Source organism: Triticum aestivum, chromosome 3A (assembly GCF_018294505.1).
Source record: "Triticum aestivum cultivar Chinese Spring chromosome 3A, IWGSC CS RefSeq v2.1, whole genome shotgun sequence".
Lineage (NCBI taxonomy): Eukaryota > Viridiplantae > Streptophyta > Magnoliopsida > Poales > Poaceae > Triticum > Triticum aestivum.
Window position 1 is genome coordinate 95,951,821 of NC_057800.1, and position 19,221 is coordinate 95,971,041.

Sequence of the window (19,221 nt, forward strand, 5' to 3'; positions counted from 1 at the left end):
ACTTGAGCTTTGAGCTGAGCTCCCTATAAGAGGAGCCTCAAGGCGCCAACCATGGATGCCATCTGACTGACCCCTTCCATCTTCTTCTTTGCTTGCTTTTGCTCTTGGCCTTCTCTTCTATCTTTGCTGCTGTTTCTGCTGCGAGACCTTCGAGTGCCTCTTGCTGCGGCTGATGTGAAATTTGCTCCTCGGCATGATCAAGATTTTAGTTTAATTAAATGTCTTGTGATTGTTTGCATGTATTTGTATAATGGGATCTTCTGATTATTTGCAATGCATTCTTGAGATTTTGTACATTACACAAACTGGGTCCCACTATCTTTATGTGGAGTAGGGCAACCACTTCAAGGTAGGTGCAAAACTGCCCAACTTTTAGAACATTTGGTAGATGAGTAGTTTTGTTGAGATTAAGCAGGATTTAATATTCCAGTTATCTTGTAATGTACTCCCTCTGGAAAGAAATATACGAGTGTTTAGATCACTAAAGTAGTGATTGCGCTCTTATATTTCTTTACAAAGGGAGTACCAATTAAATAAGCAAGTTCTGGTTAATTGAGGAGGTGATCTTATAAGCTCCATAAGATAAACTGATCAAATGGCCTATACAAATAAATAGTTTCGGCGAAACAATATTCTGGTAGAACCATTCCTCTTTCCGAATATTCGGTGTTACATCTGAATGGGATAACTACAACTGAATTTTTACATTAGATGTCTATACTTGGTGTGAAACACACTAATGCTAAATCAACAACCCCCAATATCACCGATCGTAAATAAATGAACGACACCACTATTCGAGATTACGTGCTCTAATTTACCAATCGTGTTCCTTCCTAGTTATCCTCTGTAATGTCGTGCTACCACTACAAGCCAAATAGACCTCAGAAAATGCATGTGCACACCAAGGCAGTAAGCAGACTCGTCAAGAAGATAGACACTACATTGACGCCGTTGTTGTCCAGTATATTCATTCCAGAAATCCTCGTTACTGTTGGACCATCTACTCCAACCACCTACAGCAGCATAATACAGCGCCAAACAAACAATCAAATTATGGCTCAAAGATGATTACGGTATTTAAACATCTACAATGCTTGGAGTGTCATACCTTCTTGCGAACGCGGCAGTATCCGCTGTACTGAACTGTTGCGCCCAGTAATGAATCGATCAGGCTTCCACATAGGCCAGCAGCTGTAGCTAAGGGTATAACTAGCAGTTGCCTCCAAAATACATCAGAAGCACACTGGGTTGTTAAGAATCCTAGTAGCACAAATGCAAGCCCAATCGAGCATCCAGCTGCTGCTGCTGCAAGAAGTCCATCTATGGTTACCCCGCCATTGGTCCCCTTCCGCACCCTCTAACGAAGTTTCATGTCAAAAGAAAAAGTGAGAGTATATTCATACTGAAGTTCTGTTCAATTAGAAAAGAAGATTTGGTTCATACCTTGAATGTTGTGATAATTCGTGGTTCAGATTTGCTAAGTATGCCAAGCTCAGAAGACCATGTATCACCATTGCAGCAAGAGTAATGTCCAATAACACCACCAATAAGGGCAGTTACAAGACCCGACTCTTTTGAATCCAAGCATTTGTCTTCACCTCCAGTAATTAGTGCTATCAGGACTACCAAGATACTTGCGATACCACTGTTTGACAAGACTTGCTTCCTGCCAATAAGAGTGGTGCGGACCTGCATTAGAAAGATTCAGAAGGGAATTTTCTGAAGCTGAAAGACGTCTTATCTCAACAAAGGAGGTCATAATATTGATCGAATTTAGAAACATACAAACATGGGCATCTTCCGCATCTCATTAGATATGTTGAGTTTTTTTTCCACCTTCTTTATAAATATCTAGTCAAATCTCACAATTGGAGAACTCTCTGGGGAAGGTGTAACAGATTGCATCAAGTAGCAAATATTCATGCTTTTTAGTCGGTGTTCTAGCAAAAGTTCATTCATGGTTCAACTTGATGCAGGAACCAAAAATACAGCTACTGGGCTGAAAGAGAATAGACACACCTCAAGATAATATCGCCAAATTAAACCAACATAATTGAAGACCTCGTAAGTTCTCGACGTTCTCTACAGAAGAAGTTGCTTTTGTTCTAACTAAAGTTTCCTATTCACATGCAAACTGAACCACATGCTTCAGGTTTAAACTCTACAGAAGTAGAACCACACTAGCACTTCTGTAAAATGAATCCATGCAAATTAACACCGGTTTCTGTCTTTCACATAATCATCATATAAAATCCATTCTTCTCCACAAAAAGGCTCACACTGACATCAATACTACCCAGGCTCGCAATTCTTCTTTTCAACATTTGAATTACAAACGTTTTCCGCTCAACGGTGAATTCTCTTTTGACAGATATTATGTCATCGTGCTGCTCTATAATTGGAACCGAACTCATTTGAGTTTTCTATCCCATGGGCCATCATAAACCAGTTTTATCCACCGTACACATGTGGGAGTGGAGCAACGAAGTTGTTACTGAATCAAAGCACTACGAGTAGTACATAATCGAAAGCAAGCATCCCTAACAATACCAAGACCAGCTTCCCAAGATCTGCCCACATCCCCTCATCAGAGTATTAATTGGCAAAGATGATAAAAGAGAGAAACGGAATGTCAGGACCCAAGCCTCGCATATACTGAAGAAGAGATGCAGAAAGAAGAGATTCAGTGAAGTGACGGCTCGGATGAAGACAGGACAGATCAACGGCTATGATTCATCCTCACCGTTTCACCCTGTAGCTGTTATTTGTCGACACCGTTATGAACTGTAACAGTGCGTTATCAAGTGTAGCTTATAAGCCACGCGAGAGGGAAGGATGGACAGGAATATTCTACGCATATGCCATAGTAGTAGTTAGAACCCTAGCTAGAAAAACAAGACGGGGTCTCAGCTCTCGCGCGATTCTCCTTGTATCCCTCAAATTGTTCTTGTTTAATGCCGGAAAGTACCAGAATTCGTGAGGATCTTGTTGATGAGATGATTTGACCCTCACACGGAAGGAGCGATCTGGGCTCACCAGTTGCGCTGCCCCCCCTCTTTGAACTCAGGATCAAGCGCACGCTTCCTCGCCTCGCCGGTCCTCGTCACCCTCGACGCCGTGAAGAAGAACACCAGGAGCAGCCCCGCGAACCTGCAGAGACGCGAGCCGAGATCCCCGTCACGAAGGAGTCCAACGAAAAAGGAAGAAGATCTTCTCCAGGCTAAGCGCGCGCCCTCTCACCTGTACCCGGCGACGGTGTGGGCCACCATGGCCGGGACGCCCGCGAAGACGGCGGTGAAGTCGACGGACTTGCGCCGGACCGCGCGCGCCGCGATCGCGCCGCCCGCCGCGACGGCCACCGCCGCGCGGATCCACACGCCGCCGTTGACGCCGGCCGGATCCATCGCGGCGATCCTTCCTCTGCGCCCTCGGGATCCCCAATTGCTTTCTCGAGCTGGTCGTGGGGTCGATTTGGAGCTGCAGCGCGCGGGGCGAAGGCGAAGGTGGCTTGCTGCACTGTCTCTCGCGCTCGTGCTCGTGAGTCTCCTCGTGAGATTCCTTCAGGTTTAAGAGTTCATTCACAGGAGAAGATCGTTATGTTTTGGACTTTTTCCAGGAACCACCTTGACGTTGTTCCGAGTTGTAACCCATACCCATATTTTTCAGCAAGACTTGGACTTGGTACTGTTCCGAATAGGCCACAGAATGTCCTGTGGGATAGTAGGATTTTTACAAATTTCTTTATCATCAGGAACTACAGACCAATTTTATAATATAAACAGAAGAATCGGGTAAAAACACAGAAGAAGAAACAAGTCATAAAAAGGTTTGATTTACTGTCAACAGTTTGCAGTTCAGAACATCTGCTGATTCCACAAATCCATGAGTAAAATCAAAAAATTCCATGGAAAATACACATGTTGTTTGCCTTGTTTCTGAACCCTTGACATTTTGCTAGCTAGCATCAGGTGAGAGGCAACTCAACTCAAGAGTGAAACGAACATGCTTAATAAAGAGTTAATAGGTCATCATCATCCTCATAAGATACCAGAGAGGGATTTAAGATGACCACTACTGCCTCCTTTTCAAAAGGTGATGATGATCATCAATACTACTATTATACTACCACCACTCTGCAGATTGGAGTACCCTAAAAAAACACAGTTTTGAAACTGGGCTAAAATCTTCCCCTGCCTCGACCTCGCCCTCGTCCCCTTCCCCGCCCGCGTCCTCGGAAATCTCTTCTCCCGCCACCCATTTCTTCAGGGCCGTTGAAGCTGAACATGTTCATCCGCAGGCGTTCGGCCTCTGAAGTCACGGGCATCGCCTGAAAGACATCACATAGCCATTTAATGAAACAATATTTCTGGACCGCCATTACTGGATGCTTTTTTAACAGGAAAGCGATATGAGATGGGAGTCGAAACTAACGTGGGAGTCTTCTAGATCTAGCTGTTCTTGGAGCTGCCTTGCCAGTTCCTCGTCTCGGCTGGTGTCTTGTATATGCCTTTCTGCTGCGGACACCGAACCGACTGCTTTTCTCCTCTCCCATTCATCGAGGGTAAAGACTGGGGTATCTTCCTGCTTGCTCCTGCCCTTGAATCGACCCCGACCAGGCCTATCTTCGGGCATAGCCATTTTCTGCAGTAGTTTCTGTGCAGCAGCTTGGTTCTGAACAGGGACAGCTTCGCTTACTGGGAATGCAAATGAAGAAGCTTCTGAGTTCTATCTGCACCCCAAAAATCATGCCCAGTAAATTTAAACAAAATGAAACTAGGGTTTTGGAGGCCAACCTTCTTTTGGTCTGATATCTGCAGTAGACTGTTTGGATTCAGCTTTGCTAGTTGTATTCTCTCTGTTCATGTTACTTGAACCCTCATTCGTAGGTTTTGAACTGGAATTAACCGACACGTGGTCATGAGCAACTCCCAAGTTTCTACCCTTCTGGTCTGCTACGACATAAGATATAAGTCAGGGTGGCTCACAACTTACAGCTACATCACCAAAGGTTTTACAAAAATGTCGCTGCTCACGGCTAACATAGAGAAATCTTTTTCTGGAGGAAATAGTTCAGAACATCATAATCTTCCAAATATGTGGATTTCACAAATTGAGTCCAATACAAAATCCTACGCCTATTTACTTAAGATGCTATCTTTCCTGAAAGTAACAGCTACACGTCTACGCCTAATGACATCATTTTAGTGAACATACAAGAAGAAACAGAAAGAGAAGAAATATGATACGTTACCGGGGTATGCTTGCAACTGGAATGTCCTGTTTGGACGTGCTTCGATATCTAATTTCTCAAATGGTGGAGGCCCAACTCCATCGTCATCTTGTGATAACCTCAATACTGGGCGTGATAAGCCCGAGAATTTCTGGTTCATTTTCCATTCCTCATACAAAGATTGGACAGTTCCCCCGATGACGGTCACATTTTTTGCACCTAGGCACAATATGCCATGATTTACCGGAATCTTGTTCTCAAGACGAATCTATAGAGTGGAAAGAGAAAACGGAAAATGCATACAAAAGTCAATATTTAACACGTAGCCAAAGCACAAAAAATACAGATATTGTATGCTATTTTAAATGTTGCAAACTTGAACAGACTGTTGGACAGAGAACCAATGTGAATTAGTAATACTACATCCTAACCCAATCTCATGCTGCACCACACATCATTTCAAGTAGTTTATTTCACAACTGATCGCATAGAGCAGTATCTTGTTTTACAACGATTGGCTATGTTATATTCAATACTAGATGAGTGGAATAACTGAGCATTCTGCTTGGTAAGTACTCCGCATTTGCCAGGCTTGTCTCTAGTCTCTAATCCAAGTTGAATTGATAAGCAAAATTGAATAGCAGTCTAGGACGGCACATATTCACGCTTATTAAACCAGGTACGTACGGTGACTGTGCATGTTGCCTCTGGTAGTATAAAAGAATGCCAACAGAAACTGCCGCTGCACGAGTAGAACCTTGAGACAGAAAATATGGTTAACTAACCTTTGTGCCTGGAGCTATCTCTTCTGTGATGAACGGGATAGGGGACAACTCAATGGCCACTGCTTCAGAAATACCATCAGTGAGGCCAAACCGCAGAAGGCGCCGTTGCTGCGGCTTATTAAAGGAGGCATCGACTCTGCTGCTATATATATCCCTTAGAGAAACTACCTGTATAAATTTCGAATGAAAAGGTTAACATAGAAAGTGGATCAAACACATCCCAGACAGCATATGCTCAAACACTAGTACAATGCAGACTAGGCCAAAATGAAAGCTAATAAGATCACTGTTTGACAAGCCAACACAGCTATTTCCTTCCAAGCCACGTAATTCATAAGTAAATGAGGTATTTCCCCGACTTGAAAACTAAGAACAAGTGTTGGGCATGGTGATTTCAGGCTTCAGCAGTGTACCTGCAGGACGATGGGGCCGTGGAGGTAGGAGAGCCGCTTCGTGGCCGTGGCGGCGGCGCGGTCGGGGAGGGACTTCCCGCCGAAGAGCCTCAGGTCCGTGTCGAGGAGGTCGGCCTCCAGGGCCTCCGGCGACGGGGAGGGGGAGGCGTGGAGGAGGGCCTGGATGGACTCGTCCAAGGTGTCACGGAAGCGCCACCCGCTCGCGGCGAGGGGCCGCAGGAGCGAATCCCCCTCGGGGAAGACCGACGAGCTTGACGCTTCCGCCGCCATCGCCGTCGGCGGGGTAAGCTCTACGGCGAGGTTTGGGTCACCGGTAGGACCGTAGGAACTTGGAAGTTCCAGAGGAGGCGCACTGACAATTTTGCTGTGGACAGAGAACCAAGGCAGGTTCCGGAAATCCGTAACCGCTCAAGGAAAGCGGGTGGTACTGAGAGCTAAACAACAAAGTTTTCTTTTTTCTAAAGCGAAATAGCAAAGTTATAGCCAAGAGAACAGCGACAACATGTTAAAAGAAGAAGAGAGTAGTGACAAAAAAAAATTTATGACATAAAGAAAGTATACTCTAAAGTACGCGGAGTATACCATAAGATCGTCTCCAAGAACAAGGACAAGTGTCTAATTTGAAAATCTCTATTTATCCATGAAATGTTCGGACATGACCATAGACAGCAGAGGTTTGATCCTCATGTATTCGTCCTAGTAAAAACGCCCCTCCACCCATCTTACCTTTTTCAAACCCATATAGATCATACACATAGATCATTCAATAACAAATACTCCCTCCATTCCACAATGTAATGTTTCCTCTATCCCCGTGCTTCAACTTTGACCGTAAATTTAACTATCAAGACCGATTGCGGTGGGAGCAAAAATTATGTCAGTGAATTCGTATTTGAAAGAAGTTTTCAATTATATAATTTTTTCTCCCGCCGCAATTGATCTCGTTGGTTAAATTTATGGTCAAAGTTGGACCTCGAAAAGCGCGGACGCACTATATTTTAAAATGGAGGGAGTATAACACACAACAACTTAAAACAATTCAACAATTTAAACAAGCTAACATGATTGACGACAAATAAAATGTAACAATAGCCAATAAAATGAATGAATCAAGCGTTTTCCTTTTCCGCGGGTTGAAGATCCATTCCTTAGCATCGGCATCCATGAGGCTTTGTGTCGGCTAACGTGATCCTCGTCTTCCGTCTTTTGATGCTTGACAATGGTGTCGCGGGCAGCCCCACAGGCTTTGCTGACCCAACATCCAAACAGGCGAGCGCCTAAGACTCAGAGGAAAGGGCGCACATTGGGAGAGGGTATGTTTTGTTTGGGATGGTTTGGGGTGGTGGGCGCGCTCTAGCGCATCCGCACCTCCCTTTATGCGGAAAGGGCTGAACGCTATCATCTCCTTGACGGCTTGAGAGATCTGGAAGCACCGGAACAAAGCAATCTTCGACAACATTCGCCCATCCACACAACGCCTTCTCGACCTTATGGCACCAACTACAACTAGAAAATAATTTAAAGACAAAAGGTGCAATGCTTCTTTCTTTTTCCTCCTATACACACAATCATCTCGTATGGTTGTGGAGTCAGGACAAATAAGGACAGTCCGTGATCGTGGAGGCAGTTCTTGATGCAGAGAGATCGAATATGCACAAAAACACAACTGTTTTGTGTATGTGAGATTCAAAGGAGAGATCTTTAAAGCTGACTGCTAGACACATTTTAAGAGATATATAAAAAATCAAATTACACAGGACACACGATGAACACAACCTAAATAGCTAATCACAACACGCATGAACGGAAACACTAGGTTGATAGGCCAACACGATAAACCAGAGCGTCAAGGTCACAACAAAATGGTATAGCAAGTCCACACCACACCAGACCAGGCACGTCCATCATTGCTTCCCGCAATTACCTACAGCAACTAAACGACGACCAACGAACCAAAACACACCACCAACCAGAGAACCATGCCAGCGACAGATACGCCTGCGCAAAAGGAGTCGCCAGCCCTCATATGATCCAAGTGCTCATGACTTGGGAGCAGACCGGGAGCGCAGCCTGCTCGCGACGCAGTCAGGGCTTCTTGCTTCGACCCACTTCCTCTTCTTCTTCGACTCCGGCTTAGATGGAGTGACGCAGCCGACATCCTGGTGACATTCCAGGTTATCAAATGTCACCCCCGACTCGCTCCTGCCATCATCCTTGCAGACCACATCAGCAGTGATCTTCTTCCTCGGGGCCTTGGCTTCATCCTTGACAGCTGCTGCCTTCTTCTTCATGTTTCTTCCTTCCTTCTGCTCAACTTCACCAGCATCATTCATCGTGTTGCTGCTCAGATCAGCATCCTGCTTGGCAACTGGTGCGTGCTCAGAGACCTCATCAGCAGATGGCAGCTCGTTTGAGGAGTCAGCTGAGCTTGAATCCCCTGAGTTTGCTCCTGCCCGATTTGTTGCAATGAGATAGTGTGCCACAGATTTGTACCCAAGCCTGACAACCTGCATCATAGAAAAACACCTGCTTGCTTAGCACTGTTCGAGCAATTAGCAACAAAAAAAGTATAACCCCAGTAAATGATTGTGACTTTTGGCTCTATTATGTTTCTTCCAACTTTGGTCATTTAAAAGTACAACTAACAGTCATGGAAACACTATCTCATTCCATTCTGAAAGCATATATGCTGTATATTACCTTCCGGTACGCATTACCAGTAGGGAACCATCCTCTCTTAGTTCTGCAGATGCTGCAATTGCAAATGCCACGGCAAACTGGACATGTCCAATTAGGATTGCTCTTAGCTTCCAGCACATTCTCACCATACCTGCATTAGTTATAAAATGTCAGTCCAACGAAAAATACACAGCCATATGCTAATCCTTCTGTTACAACATTGCAGTAACAAAATGGAGGTGAAATCTCACTATCAATTTGGAACCAGTGAGAATTTAGGGGGATTCAGTTCAATTCAGGATCAAAATTTCCCCAGCCCTCCCTGTTTTCATCCCACAAGCTTTTCAAATAATCAGAACTAGGACCTCAGATGGCATAACTTGAACACTATAAATCATATATGTTTCACAAACTGCAAGTCAGAATGTCTTCATTTTTTTGTTCATCTAACTTGAATACTATCAACCTTTATGATGCAGATACAAACCCTATTACAAAACATCAATGTATGCATAATCATATATTACCAGACAGATTGGTAACAAACATTTCACAGAAGCATGCCTGCTCGCAGTAAATTAACATAAAATTGTATGTTTCATTTGCGAATGTTCATGTTCAATTTTTTGAAAAAGAACTCACCTCATGTACAAACAATCTCCACAGAACTGCCCTTGGACAATCTGGCAATTACAGCATCTTGTATGATGACCCAGAGTTTTCTGGCTGTATCATGGAAGGATAATGCTTGTGTCAGGGTTAAGAAAAGATGACAAACAAAAACAAAGTTACTAAACACATCATGCATCCTCAAGAAAACTTCTCTGTTACACCACAAGCTGCGACTGCAATAGCTTCCAACAGCATGTGTTGTTACCTTTTACATTCTCTTTACACTAAGAATATCAGACCCTTTTTACCACACACTATGTGTTATATGTTCATCCTAATGCTGCTATTTATGCTATAAGTTCAGCAAACTGCACATACAAGAACGACCTAGCAAAGGAACGTGCAGAAAAGTTACACCAATCCTAGAAGTTCTTGGGGGAAAACTTACCGGCACTGATGACAGGTTTGGCCCCTCACTTGATCATAGATGCGCTTCCCATCCTTGCCATAACCGTCCACAAAGAGAGTCCAGGGTGTGGCACATGTACCTAAAAGCTTCTCATGCTCTTCAGTGTAAACTTCTTCCTTGCACCCTTCCTCAATAGAGAAATGCCTTCCACCATCAAGACCCTTCTCCCTCTTTTCACAAATTTCAACATATCTAACTGGCTCCACGCTCTTCAACCTAAATTGAACATGATCGCAAAAGAGGAAGATCCACATTAATGTCATGAAAGGTACGCCTGCGGTGAATGAATGTTGAGGATTGAAGGAAATGAATATCGAAAGTTAACAACCAACTAGCTTAAACTCAACCAACATAACTACAAGAATTCTTCTGTAGTATTGCCTAACTTAAACCGTTGAAAAAAAAGACGCCCCAAAACAACTTGATGTACTGTAAAAGGACTGCCACTATTGGATCTGAACTTGTGGCATGAACTGGACTGTAAATATCCCTTGAGAAATCAACCTATTCCAGGAAACTAAGTATTGGAGGTGCCAATTTTAGAAGGTAAGCATTGGATTCGAGGTGCCAACCTTAGAAGGTAAGCATTAAAATACTGCCAAAAGTAGTGGTCAGAATGAAACAAACGGTCAGGAAGGGGAATATATGGAAGTAAATAGCGGACAGAATACCGGATTCGGCGTTATACTAGCAAATTTATACAACATGACAAAAAAATGGCACATTCATACTGCAAAAGGGGAACGAAATCAGCATGTTCATACTTGATGATAGACGCACAAGAATTATAAGCTGCACAAGAAGAGCATTTGCAGTGGGATGAAAATGATGAACGCAAGAACAATAAGCTGTACAAGAAGTCCGTGGATTCCTTCCATAAACCGAACAGGAGAAGCTTGCCAAGAAGATAGATCCGCTGCAAACGAACCTGAGAGACCGGCGTGCCGGCATCGGGGAGGCGGTCCTGATCCTGGGAGCGGCGGCGTCGGGGGAGCCCGGCGTCTCCGGCCTCCGACGCCAGCGGCCGCGACCGGTGCCGGTGCCGGCGGGGGTGGCGGACTGGTTGAAGCGGGTGGCGAGGTCGACGAGGCCGAGCTTCTGCATCCGCTCCATGTTCTCCTTGATCCTCGCCTCCCGCTCCCGCTCGTAGCCCTCCGCCGCGGCCGTCAGCGGGGACACGGGCGACGGGGTCCTCGGCGCCTCGACCTCCGCCGCCTCGGCCGCCAGCGGGGCCTTGGGGGGGCGGCCGCGGCGCTTCGCCTGTGCGGCCGGGGAGGCGTCGGCGCTGGCGGTGGTCGCCATGGCTCCTTCTTCCGGCGGCGGCGGCGTCTCCGAGGGGGCGCGGCGGCGAGGTTTTGGGGGAAGGGAAGGGGAGAAAGCCGGGAAAGGCCAACGGTTAGATTGAGGTTTTTGCCAGTGCGCGGCGTGGTGGGGTGTATATAATGCGACCGCTCGGTTTTTTACCGTGCCGCGTGATGGGCTGGGGTGACCGTTGGAGGCCTGCTGCTGAGGCTGGCAGGTGGGGCTCGTGCCTCGCAGGGAGGAGCCGTGGCCCACCCGCCAGTGAGGTTTACCTCGGTAACTGTATGTATGTCCACAGTGCGCTCGTGGTGGTAGTAGTGGAGAGTGGGTTGACGAGACGCACGACTGGACTGGGCGACTTGGCTTTGGGCCCCCATGTCAGTCTTGGTTCTTGCGCTTTGCGCGCCGTTTGCTCGCTCGTGGGTCGTGTGTGCCCGGCATGGGCTGAGTGCGTGCCTAGTGAAGCGGCACAGCCTCCATGATTTTTATTTTGTAATTTAGCTTCTTCTTTTTTACTTTTGTTTGGAATTTTAACCATCAACTAGTACAAATGCCCGTGCGTTGCACCGGGCAAAAAATGAAATATAACCTGCTCCACGTGCCATTATGCAATATTTTTTAATCCAATTTTTGCAAACGTCAGAAATAAGGTTAAGTTTTTTAAAATCAATGTATTATTTTTTAATTTATACATGGCAGGTTGAAGGAGATAATGATGAACTCACCTGATGGCTTGGCAGGTTGAAGGAGATAATGATGAACTCACCTGATAGCTTGTTGTCTTTGCTCGGCGCTGATGCTAGCGGAGGAGACATTTTTTTTTGAGGGTCGCGGAGGAGACGTTCTGATGGCTGGTTGTGTTTGGTGTTGGCGGCAATGCTGGCAAAGCGAAGTGCAAAGCTGAGTTGCTAAGTAGTTTATTTGACCAAAGACTAATTAGTATACATTATAAGGGTGTTGTATATGTATATATTTATATATGTACAAATGCTTGTGCGTTGCAACGGAAAAAATGACTTGAATGCAACTGTAGTACAATACTTGAATAACATCATCATAAGTGTTTTGCATCATCGCAAGTGTACTACTATCATCATACATACACATTGCATGTGGTAATATTCAGAAATTCATTCATAGATGGATGCTTTATAAATGAGCATTGAAACGTCACCATGGGTGTACATATATTCGAAAATTCAGATAACAAATAGTTGTATCATATCAGTGATTCCCTACACACAAAAAAGGGTATCACTGAACATATTGAATCCCATCTTCACCAAGTGGTAGCTCAGACTGCCCTGTACAAAGTTTGTAGCCAGTAATTGGAAGTCCTATAGAAGTAAAATGTACAAGAAATTGCATACCAGCACCCCAATCCAATAGCATTGGACTCTGCCTTGTATGCTGAAGCTTATTGTTTGTGAGTGACTGGAAAGTATTACCATCAGCAGTGGAGTGTATCCAGATTCAGGCATGTGTATCTATTACACTTCAAATATAAAATTAGCTTCCATGCAAAAAAAAAACTTAGCTTAAACAAATTGTACTCTACAATACCTGATATTGTACTATTTTGAAGATCTCTGGAGAAGAGTTTTCATTCCTTGGTCGCATGTCTAAGTGTACAGATTAATTAGGTCATACCAGTCAATAATAATTAAACAAATTAGTGTAATCTGTGGGGTGGGAGGGAAGTACCACTCACTCAATCATAGGAACGGCTCGGGTAATGACGTCCTTGATATCTATTCAAAGCACACCCGGGATCACCGCATCTGCCTGCACAGTAATTGAAGTGTGCCCTTCGCTGCAGCATACAGTAGCCACCAGGACGCGGAGGGCTATCTCCCTTATCTATATATTGTCATAACATTCAGATATCGAAATCCTTGAATGGCAGAGACATGACCTCCAAGAGTCTTACTATCCTCCTTATTTCTGCATGTAAGCCAACACAAACATGAACACCACGTCTAGTGATCCCTCTACCAGCTCAAAAGGCCATTCCCTGTTTCTGATCTCTATTGGAAGCCCGCCTCAGCTCGTCGATGCATCGGCTGAGACTGTGCTACTCGTCAGTGCTTGCTGATGGCGGCTCTATCTTTTTGGTGAATAGAAATCTTTGTCTCAGCTTCCGCCAAAAAGCGCACCGTCTATCAGCTAAGATTCTGTGATGATGGACATTCTGCTGCATAAAGGAAAAGTAAAATAGTTTGACAAACTTTTGGGTGCCAACAGAAGAAGATTGAACTTAATATCTTAAACATGTGATATGAAAAACAAAGTAAATATTCATATTCTATGAAAAATAAGTGCAATACCACTAATCTAGTAAAGTAATTGGAATGTCGGCTTAACTAATTCTTTACCATCAACTAAATTGTGAAGAACCCATTTTTTCACCATAAACAGAGACCAAAAAACTTTCAATGTATTAGAAAGTAAACTGATTAGGTGGCCTAATCAAGATGTACATCTATATCTGTTTAGGATTCGTCAAAGAGCACACTTGATGTGGTTAGAAATGTTATGCAAAATAAGTTAGCAAACCGCCCTAAAAGAGATGGATAATTTGTTATATTATTCAGCAGAATATAATATCAATGGATGCAGTATTCAACTTTTACCAGGTGTAACTGATAAGGTTTACCGTGAGACAAACCTGAATCCTTAGAGCCACAATTAAATTTTGCATAGCTAAATTACAATACTGGTAAAACAACTATACCACCACAAGTATTCTACCTAAATGGTTTCAATGGAGAGAACCTATACACTCAAGGATTCCTGGGAGCAAGATGAAAAGAAAAGGACTAAAATACTGGGGGGGGGGGGTAATGAAAGTTCCAATGTAGAAAAACTTGCCCTTTTCATGTTCTTTGGTAAACACATATTTTACTCGAGCAATAAAATCGCTCCTACAAAATCAAAGGTATGAATCTTTTCCATTATTAGATGAACATAAAAAATTTGCTGGGAGTGTCATTTATATACAATGCAACCAAACAACTCCAAGGACCCATAAATAATTGTAAGTAAATAATTCCATATAACAACAGAAAAATTGTACAACAATCATTGTAAGTAAATGATTCCGTTTAACAATGGAAAATTTCTTCCCTCAGGCAAGAACCACTTGAGTGAACAGAGAACTTCAAATAGTCAGCCATGAAAACAACAGAGAAAGGAAATTAAGAAAATATAGAATTTTTTCTCAGGTAATTAAATTAGAAGGAAAAGGATTCCACCAAAAGACAGAAGCGCTGTCGTCCCACATACTTTAGCAAAATAATCATTGACACAAGTAGCAACACAACCAGCAATCGCACAGCAGCAGCCCAACACACATATCAGGCAGGACATGCACCAACATCAAACAAAAAAGTAGGTTTGATGTTCTGTAAAGGAAAGGGCATTTCTTGAGATTCATTACCGCATAAGGGAGAGTGTGGCTGGCGAACAACAGGGGCAGGGAGGCAGTGTTGAGCGACCAGGCAGGTCGGGTCATCTTCTCCGCCCAGATGCACATGAAGCAGAGTGAAGCGGTGGAGAACCCATAGGATAGGTCCGACTGGATCTGACCGAAACAGGCGATGAAGACCAGCAGTGCAGCCACTGGCGCCGGCAACCTCCACACACCCCTCCTCGAGCTCTTAAACTGTGACTTCCTTGGTCGGCTCCAAACCTGCATCGAGCAGATCATCTCAGAAAAATGCAATACTGTACTCCATTAACTCAAGCAAGGAGAGAAAAAGAATATGTTCCATCAATGTTATTCTAATTTGATACTAATAAGAAATAATGTCAGAAGTACACCGGTCCTTGATTTTGTTTTCTTAGCTAGGGTCACTTGTAGGTTGTAGTAGATGTATTAACGAACAGAAATAGATCAAGTCTGCATTTTTGTGCTGGCTGGAGACCTACTGCTTCTGTATCTTGTTGTATACAATTCAAATGATGCAGAAATTATGAACTTGAGACTGAGACACCATGTAGTAGATTGGATATTGTTTGACATCAAACACATATTGAGTATTTACAACAATCTCTTGTGAGAGGGCCACTAACAGCAATGGGAGAGTAATGCAACATAAGTTCTATGCAAGGAGATTAACATAAATTAATAGAGTTATAAAAATCAAGGCAACAAACCTCTTTAGAGAAGGCTAATATTTATTTCTTAACTGAGGTGCTAAAACCACACAAAAACTTACAAATACTAATTTTTAAGAGTGACAATATGAGATCGGTCTCCCTAGAATTAGTACATACTACACAATGCGTTGACAGTATATGGCAAACAAAGACATGTGCATAATCTAGAAGACAACCATGCTAGCATATTCATGAGGCAGCGAAGACAACATATGAAACCTGAACCTGCATCATTGTACTGTTTAGTCTTTCCTTTCCTTTTTATACCATGTCTTTTGTTCCACATGTTCCTCTGAATTTTCACTTGAACAACTTTCTGTTGAACTAAAAGACAATACCACCAATGTCAATTACCAAGATGACAATAAGAAAAAAATTGTTAGCAACCTGCGAGAGGTTAGCCAACATATTCCGTAGCTGATGGTCCATCTTCGCATGTAAAAATTCAGAATAGAGGTGTGTCTTTGTCAGCGGCTCGTCTAACCTGCAGAATCGTGCATCATTCTATCATTCCCTTGCTTATAGAAGCACTACTCACTGGACCACTCAGCAATCACACAATTAAACTGCCCATGTAAGATTTTCACACAATTTAATTAGCAAGATGAGTGTCCTCAACTGAAAGTGCATATATTGGTTCAAAAGGAAAGTGTGATAACTGAATTAATCAAGTAGATATTGAGGTTAATGTACGTATGTATTCTTACCTGAGCCTCTTGTAGGATTTGGGGAAGCTTCTTGGTGACCACTCGTTAAAGTCCTCCTGCAATGATGGCGGCTGGGTGGAGAGGATCTGGAGGATCTTGTCTAGCATGGGGCAGCTGCTCTACTCCTCGATGAGGCGCCGTATGGCAGCAGTAAGCCACATCATCGCCACAGGGGAGCGCAGCAGGCGCGATGCCTAAACCTCGCAGGGCAGCGCGCACGAGCAGGCGTAGGGTGGGGGTGTCCGTGCGCGCGAGACGCCTCGCCACCGCCGCCGTCCCCATGCGTCTCCTGGACTTGGAACGGGAGGAGGGATGCCGGCGAGGTCGAGGCTTGAGGGAGAGGAAGGCGTCGGAGGGATAGATACCTCTTCTCCCGGCGTGGATTTCGGCCGCGGACTCAGCGAGGAAGGCGGCGGCGGCGACGCCGGCGGCAACCGCCCGTGCGTGGGGAACAGGAAGGGGATCGTGGCGTGATGTATGTTTTGAGGGCTGCGGCTTGAATGTACTAAACTACAGGGACGTTTCTGCAAACATGAAACGTTATCTCACGTAGTCACCCAAAAAAGGACTGCGGGTTGAATTCTAAATAACAGAGGGACTTTTCTGTAAAATTGCAGCGACGCTAAGTGACGGACGACCAGAAGCAATAGCTGGTTTATAATAACTAGCAAAAATGCCCGTGCGTTGCAACGGGAGAGAAGATTCAATTATGCTCACTAAACTGAATTTTTTGGTATAAGCATCTGGTCTCACGCTGATTTTGGTTGTATTAGTAGTGCCCTTTTTCCATTATACAACAAATCCCCTCAAAACAAAAGTAAAACACACCAATTTCACAGTTGCCTTTATGTTTGATCCTGTATAGATGCGCTAGTATTTCTTGATGATGTCACACCTCACACCATATCTGAAAATTCAGAATTGTACATCCAAACCAATAGAGCACTTCTCACAGTGGAGATTCTTTCTCCTTGAGTCGGCAAATTCAGAAATGACATAGAATTGACTGGGAACCCATAATGAAAAATGTGCTGGCCCTAGTATTTATTCATATAAGGTTAGTTTTGCCTTGGTATTTATATCCATATAAGGTAGGGAGACAACATATGTAACACATAAAACAATGTATAGATGGGTTTTAACCCAACGACTGCAAGTATGTATGTAAACTGTAAAGTGCGAAGTTTCATGTACACTTGCTGTGGCTGGCGTTAGGAAGAGCATCAGTGCACTCGTGAAGGTTTTAGTTTTATGTAATGACAATACAGAAAATGTAAGGTTTGTCGCCTTGAGGATGACTCTGTGTTATCACCTTGTATGAAAAAATGAATGAAAGGAAAACAAATATTAGACAGATTGTTTTGCCTGGAACAACCCTGTAAATTATACCATCACAAAAGGATAGCATACTGCTTTGAAGATTTCTCCATTACATTTAGGTATGCTTTAGCTTCTTCCTAGATGTTTTTGAAGGTGGATTGTTGGACTTAAAACTTTCACTGTACATTGATCATGCCCAAATAAGCACAAACAGCCTAAACATGAGACTGGTGTCGGTGCATTGAGCAATGAATCCAATCACCGAAGATTAAGACAGCGTGCCATCCATACCCAAAAATCTAATAGCATGGTTAAGACATACAGACCTATTCAACCTATCCTTGACATATTCATTTATTCAAAATTGAGACTCAATGTTGTGCAAACTCGAGACTCTGAATATTCAGGATGCAGAATGGAGTGCAGAGATGAAATCCTAGAATAGAACTGCGTGTATACATGAGGACGGACGTGAACAAGACTTAATCTGTTTGTTGTTCATCCACATATAACATAAAAAGATCTATGGCATCATCTCAGTTGAGAATGTGGTGTGAATGTAAGTTTCAGGGAGGTTGCGCTAACCTTCACATGAGTTCTTATTAAGATGTGGAGGGGTGATACACCGAAGAAACGCTTCGTGGTTCTGTGCCACAACAAAAACGCAGGGATCTCATAAATCTTGTTTATCTGGGTAGACAATATGTGTAAAATAGTTATCTCCAGATTTAGCAATTGGAGTGACATCCAGCAAAATCTCATGATAATACAAGAGAACATAAGGTGCAGCGGAGTAGAGTAGATCACCCATTTATGAAAAGAAATCCATGTCAAACTTTAATAACCTTTACATGGTTTTTGAGTCGCTGATTAGTTGCCGACTAATCGCCAAGTCGTTTTCCAAAAATCAGGGCGACTCGCGACTATACAACGACTTAGGGTGACTATACAGCGACTTTCGTCAACTATACGCTGCTCGCGGCGACTCGCCAAGTCGCGACTCAAAAACCTTGAACCTTTATAGACGTGACATGTCTTCTCTTTTTTCAAGAAAAAAAAGTGACCATGTCTCTGAGGGGAGCAGCTAAAATGAAGATTAGGGGACACCCAGTGTTAAATAGACAGTAACCACACTTTAGAAAAAGTTACTAACAGACCTCAAACAATCACACTGGAAACTATGAATCACTCAATTTAAAAACCCGTGGAAAATACGTTTATTTTATCCCAATAAGACAGTTTCAAACATGTGTAGAAATTACTGCTAATGTGTGCAAGCTAGATGTCAACTCTTGGCACCATAGTTGGTCGTGCATGGTAAGTAGAAATTTCTAGGCTTCAGTTGTAGCAGCAGCACTAATAGTCCTATGTGCAAATAATCAGAAAACATAATATTGGAACAACCGCATATCACAGAATGGCTTTCATGGTGAACTGACCAAAAGATGATGATGTAGATCTTGCGGATGGCCGTTCACCGCAGATCCAGTACTTCATATCCCAGCCGCGTCTCATAATGGAAACATGATCATCCTCAAAT

The 19,221-nt window shown here is 43.7% G+C and overlaps 4 protein-coding genes across 10 annotated transcripts; all 4 read right to left on the minus strand.

Annotated features, from left to right (window-relative positions):
• Nucleotides 1–583: 583 nt before the first annotated feature.
• Nucleotides 584–3,685, minus strand: LOC123060474 (protein PGR). Of its 2 annotated transcripts, XM_044483214.1 has the most exons (5): nt 3,244–3,685; nt 3,040–3,153; nt 1,447–1,669; nt 1,112–1,360; nt 584–1,016 (listed from the first exon to the last, which is right to left on the minus strand). In XM_044483214.1, exons 1-5 carry the CDS (start codon nt 3,405–3,407, stop codon nt 885–887), a joined length of 882 nt encoding a protein of 293 aa, XP_044339149.1. In that variant the 5' UTR covers nt 3,408–3,685; the 3' UTR covers nt 584–884. The 2 variants fall into 2 exon arrangements, 1 of the variants encoding a protein (XP_044339149.1); XR_006427983.1 differs by lacking the exon at nt 3,244–3,685 and having other exon boundaries at nt 2,972–3,150.
• Nucleotides 3,686–3,822: 137 nt separating this feature from the next.
• On the minus strand, nt 3,823–6,815 carry LOC123060473 (tudor domain-containing protein 3). 2 transcript variants are annotated; one of them, XM_044483212.1, is made up of 6 exons: nt 6,432–6,815; nt 6,019–6,186; nt 5,255–5,501; nt 4,797–4,955; nt 4,435–4,697; nt 3,823–4,330 (listed from the first exon to the last, which is right to left on the minus strand). In XM_044483212.1, the coding sequence occupies exons 1-6, from the start codon at nt 6,699–6,701 to the stop codon at nt 4,181–4,183; spliced, it is 1,257 nt and encodes a 418-aa protein (XP_044339147.1). In that variant the 5' UTR covers nt 6,702–6,815; the 3' UTR covers nt 3,823–4,180. The 2 variants fall into 2 exon arrangements, with proteins under 2 accessions (XP_044339147.1, XP_044339148.1); XM_044483213.1 differs by having other exon boundaries at nt 4,797–4,952; nt 6,432–6,810.
• Nucleotides 6,816–8,111: 1,296 nt separating this feature from the next.
• On the minus strand, nt 8,112–11,608 carry LOC123060475 (cell division cycle-associated protein 7). Its single transcript, XM_044483215.1, has 5 exons — nt 11,120–11,608; nt 10,171–10,407; nt 9,753–9,836; nt 9,132–9,261; nt 8,112–8,938 (listed from the first exon to the last, which is right to left on the minus strand). Exons 1-5 carry the CDS (start codon nt 11,491–11,493, stop codon nt 8,471–8,473), a joined length of 1,293 nt encoding a protein of 430 aa, XP_044339150.1. The 5' UTR covers nt 11,494–11,608; the 3' UTR covers nt 8,112–8,470.
• Nucleotides 11,609–12,317: 709 nt separating this feature from the next.
• Nucleotides 12,318–16,866, minus strand: LOC123060476 (uncharacterized). 5 transcript variants are annotated; one of them, XM_044483220.1, is made up of 6 exons: nt 16,362–16,866; nt 16,042–16,138; nt 14,933–15,184; nt 13,205–13,684; nt 13,057–13,115; nt 12,318–12,980 (listed from the first exon to the last, which is right to left on the minus strand). In XM_044483220.1, exons 1-4 carry the CDS (start codon nt 16,466–16,468, stop codon nt 13,568–13,570), a joined length of 573 nt encoding a protein of 190 aa, XP_044339155.1. In that variant the 5' UTR covers nt 16,469–16,866; the 3' UTR covers nt 12,318–12,980; nt 13,057–13,115; nt 13,205–13,567. The 5 variants fall into 5 exon arrangements, 4 of the variants coding, with proteins under 4 accessions (XP_044339155.1, XP_044339154.1, XP_044339152.1 ...); XM_044483219.1 differs by having other exon boundaries at nt 13,205–13,687; XM_044483217.1 differs by having other exon boundaries at nt 16,009–16,138.
• Nucleotides 16,867–19,221: the final 2,355 nt, after the last annotated feature.

Coding starts and splice junctions, on each gene's coding strand:
- LOC123060476 (XM_044483216.1), bottom strand. CDS start 16,468: ATGCTAGACAAGATCCTCCAGATCCTCTCCACCCAGCCGCCATCATTG. Junction 15,185..16,008: donor TTTTTCTTATTGTCATCTTG/GTAATTGACATT, acceptor TGCTCGATGCAG/GTTTGGAGCCGACCAAGGAA. Junction 13,688..14,932: donor GCCACACTCTCCCTTATGCG/GTAATGAATCTC, acceptor TCCTTTATGCAG/CAGAATGTCCATCATCACAG.
- LOC123060473 (XM_044483212.1), bottom strand. CDS start 6,701: ATGGCGGCGGAAGCGTCAAGCTCGTCGGTCTTCCCCGAGGGGGATTCG. Junction 6,187..6,431: donor ACGGCCCCATCGTCCTGCAG/GTACACTGCTGA, acceptor AAATTTATACAG/GTAGTTTCTCTAAGGGATAT. Junction 5,502..6,018: donor AGATAGCTCCAGGCACAAAG/GTTAGTTAACCA, acceptor TCCACTCTATAG/ATTCGTCTTGAGAACAAGAT.
- LOC123060475 (XM_044483215.1), bottom strand. CDS start 11,493: ATGGCGACCACCGCCAGCGCCGACGCCTCCCCGGCCGCACAGGCGAAG. Junction 9,262..9,752: donor GGAGATTGTTTGTACATGAG/GTGAGTTCTTTT, acceptor TAACTAATGCAG/GTATGGTGAGAATGTGCTGG. Junction 8,939..9,131: donor CTGGTAATGCGTACCGGAAG/GTAATATACAGC, acceptor TCTATGATGCAG/GTTGTCAGGCTTGGGTACAA.
- LOC123060474 (XM_044483214.1), bottom strand. CDS start 3,407: ATGGATCCGGCCGGCGTCAACGGCGGCGTGTGGATCCGCGCGGCGGTG. Junction 3,154..3,243: donor CACACCGTCGCCGGGTACAG/GTGAGAGGGCGC, acceptor GCGTCTCTGCAG/GTTCGCGGGGCTGCTCCTGG. Junction 1,670..3,039: donor GAGGGGGGGCAGCGCAACTG/GTGAGCCCAGAT, acceptor TCTTATTGGCAG/GAAGCAAGTCTTGTCAAACA.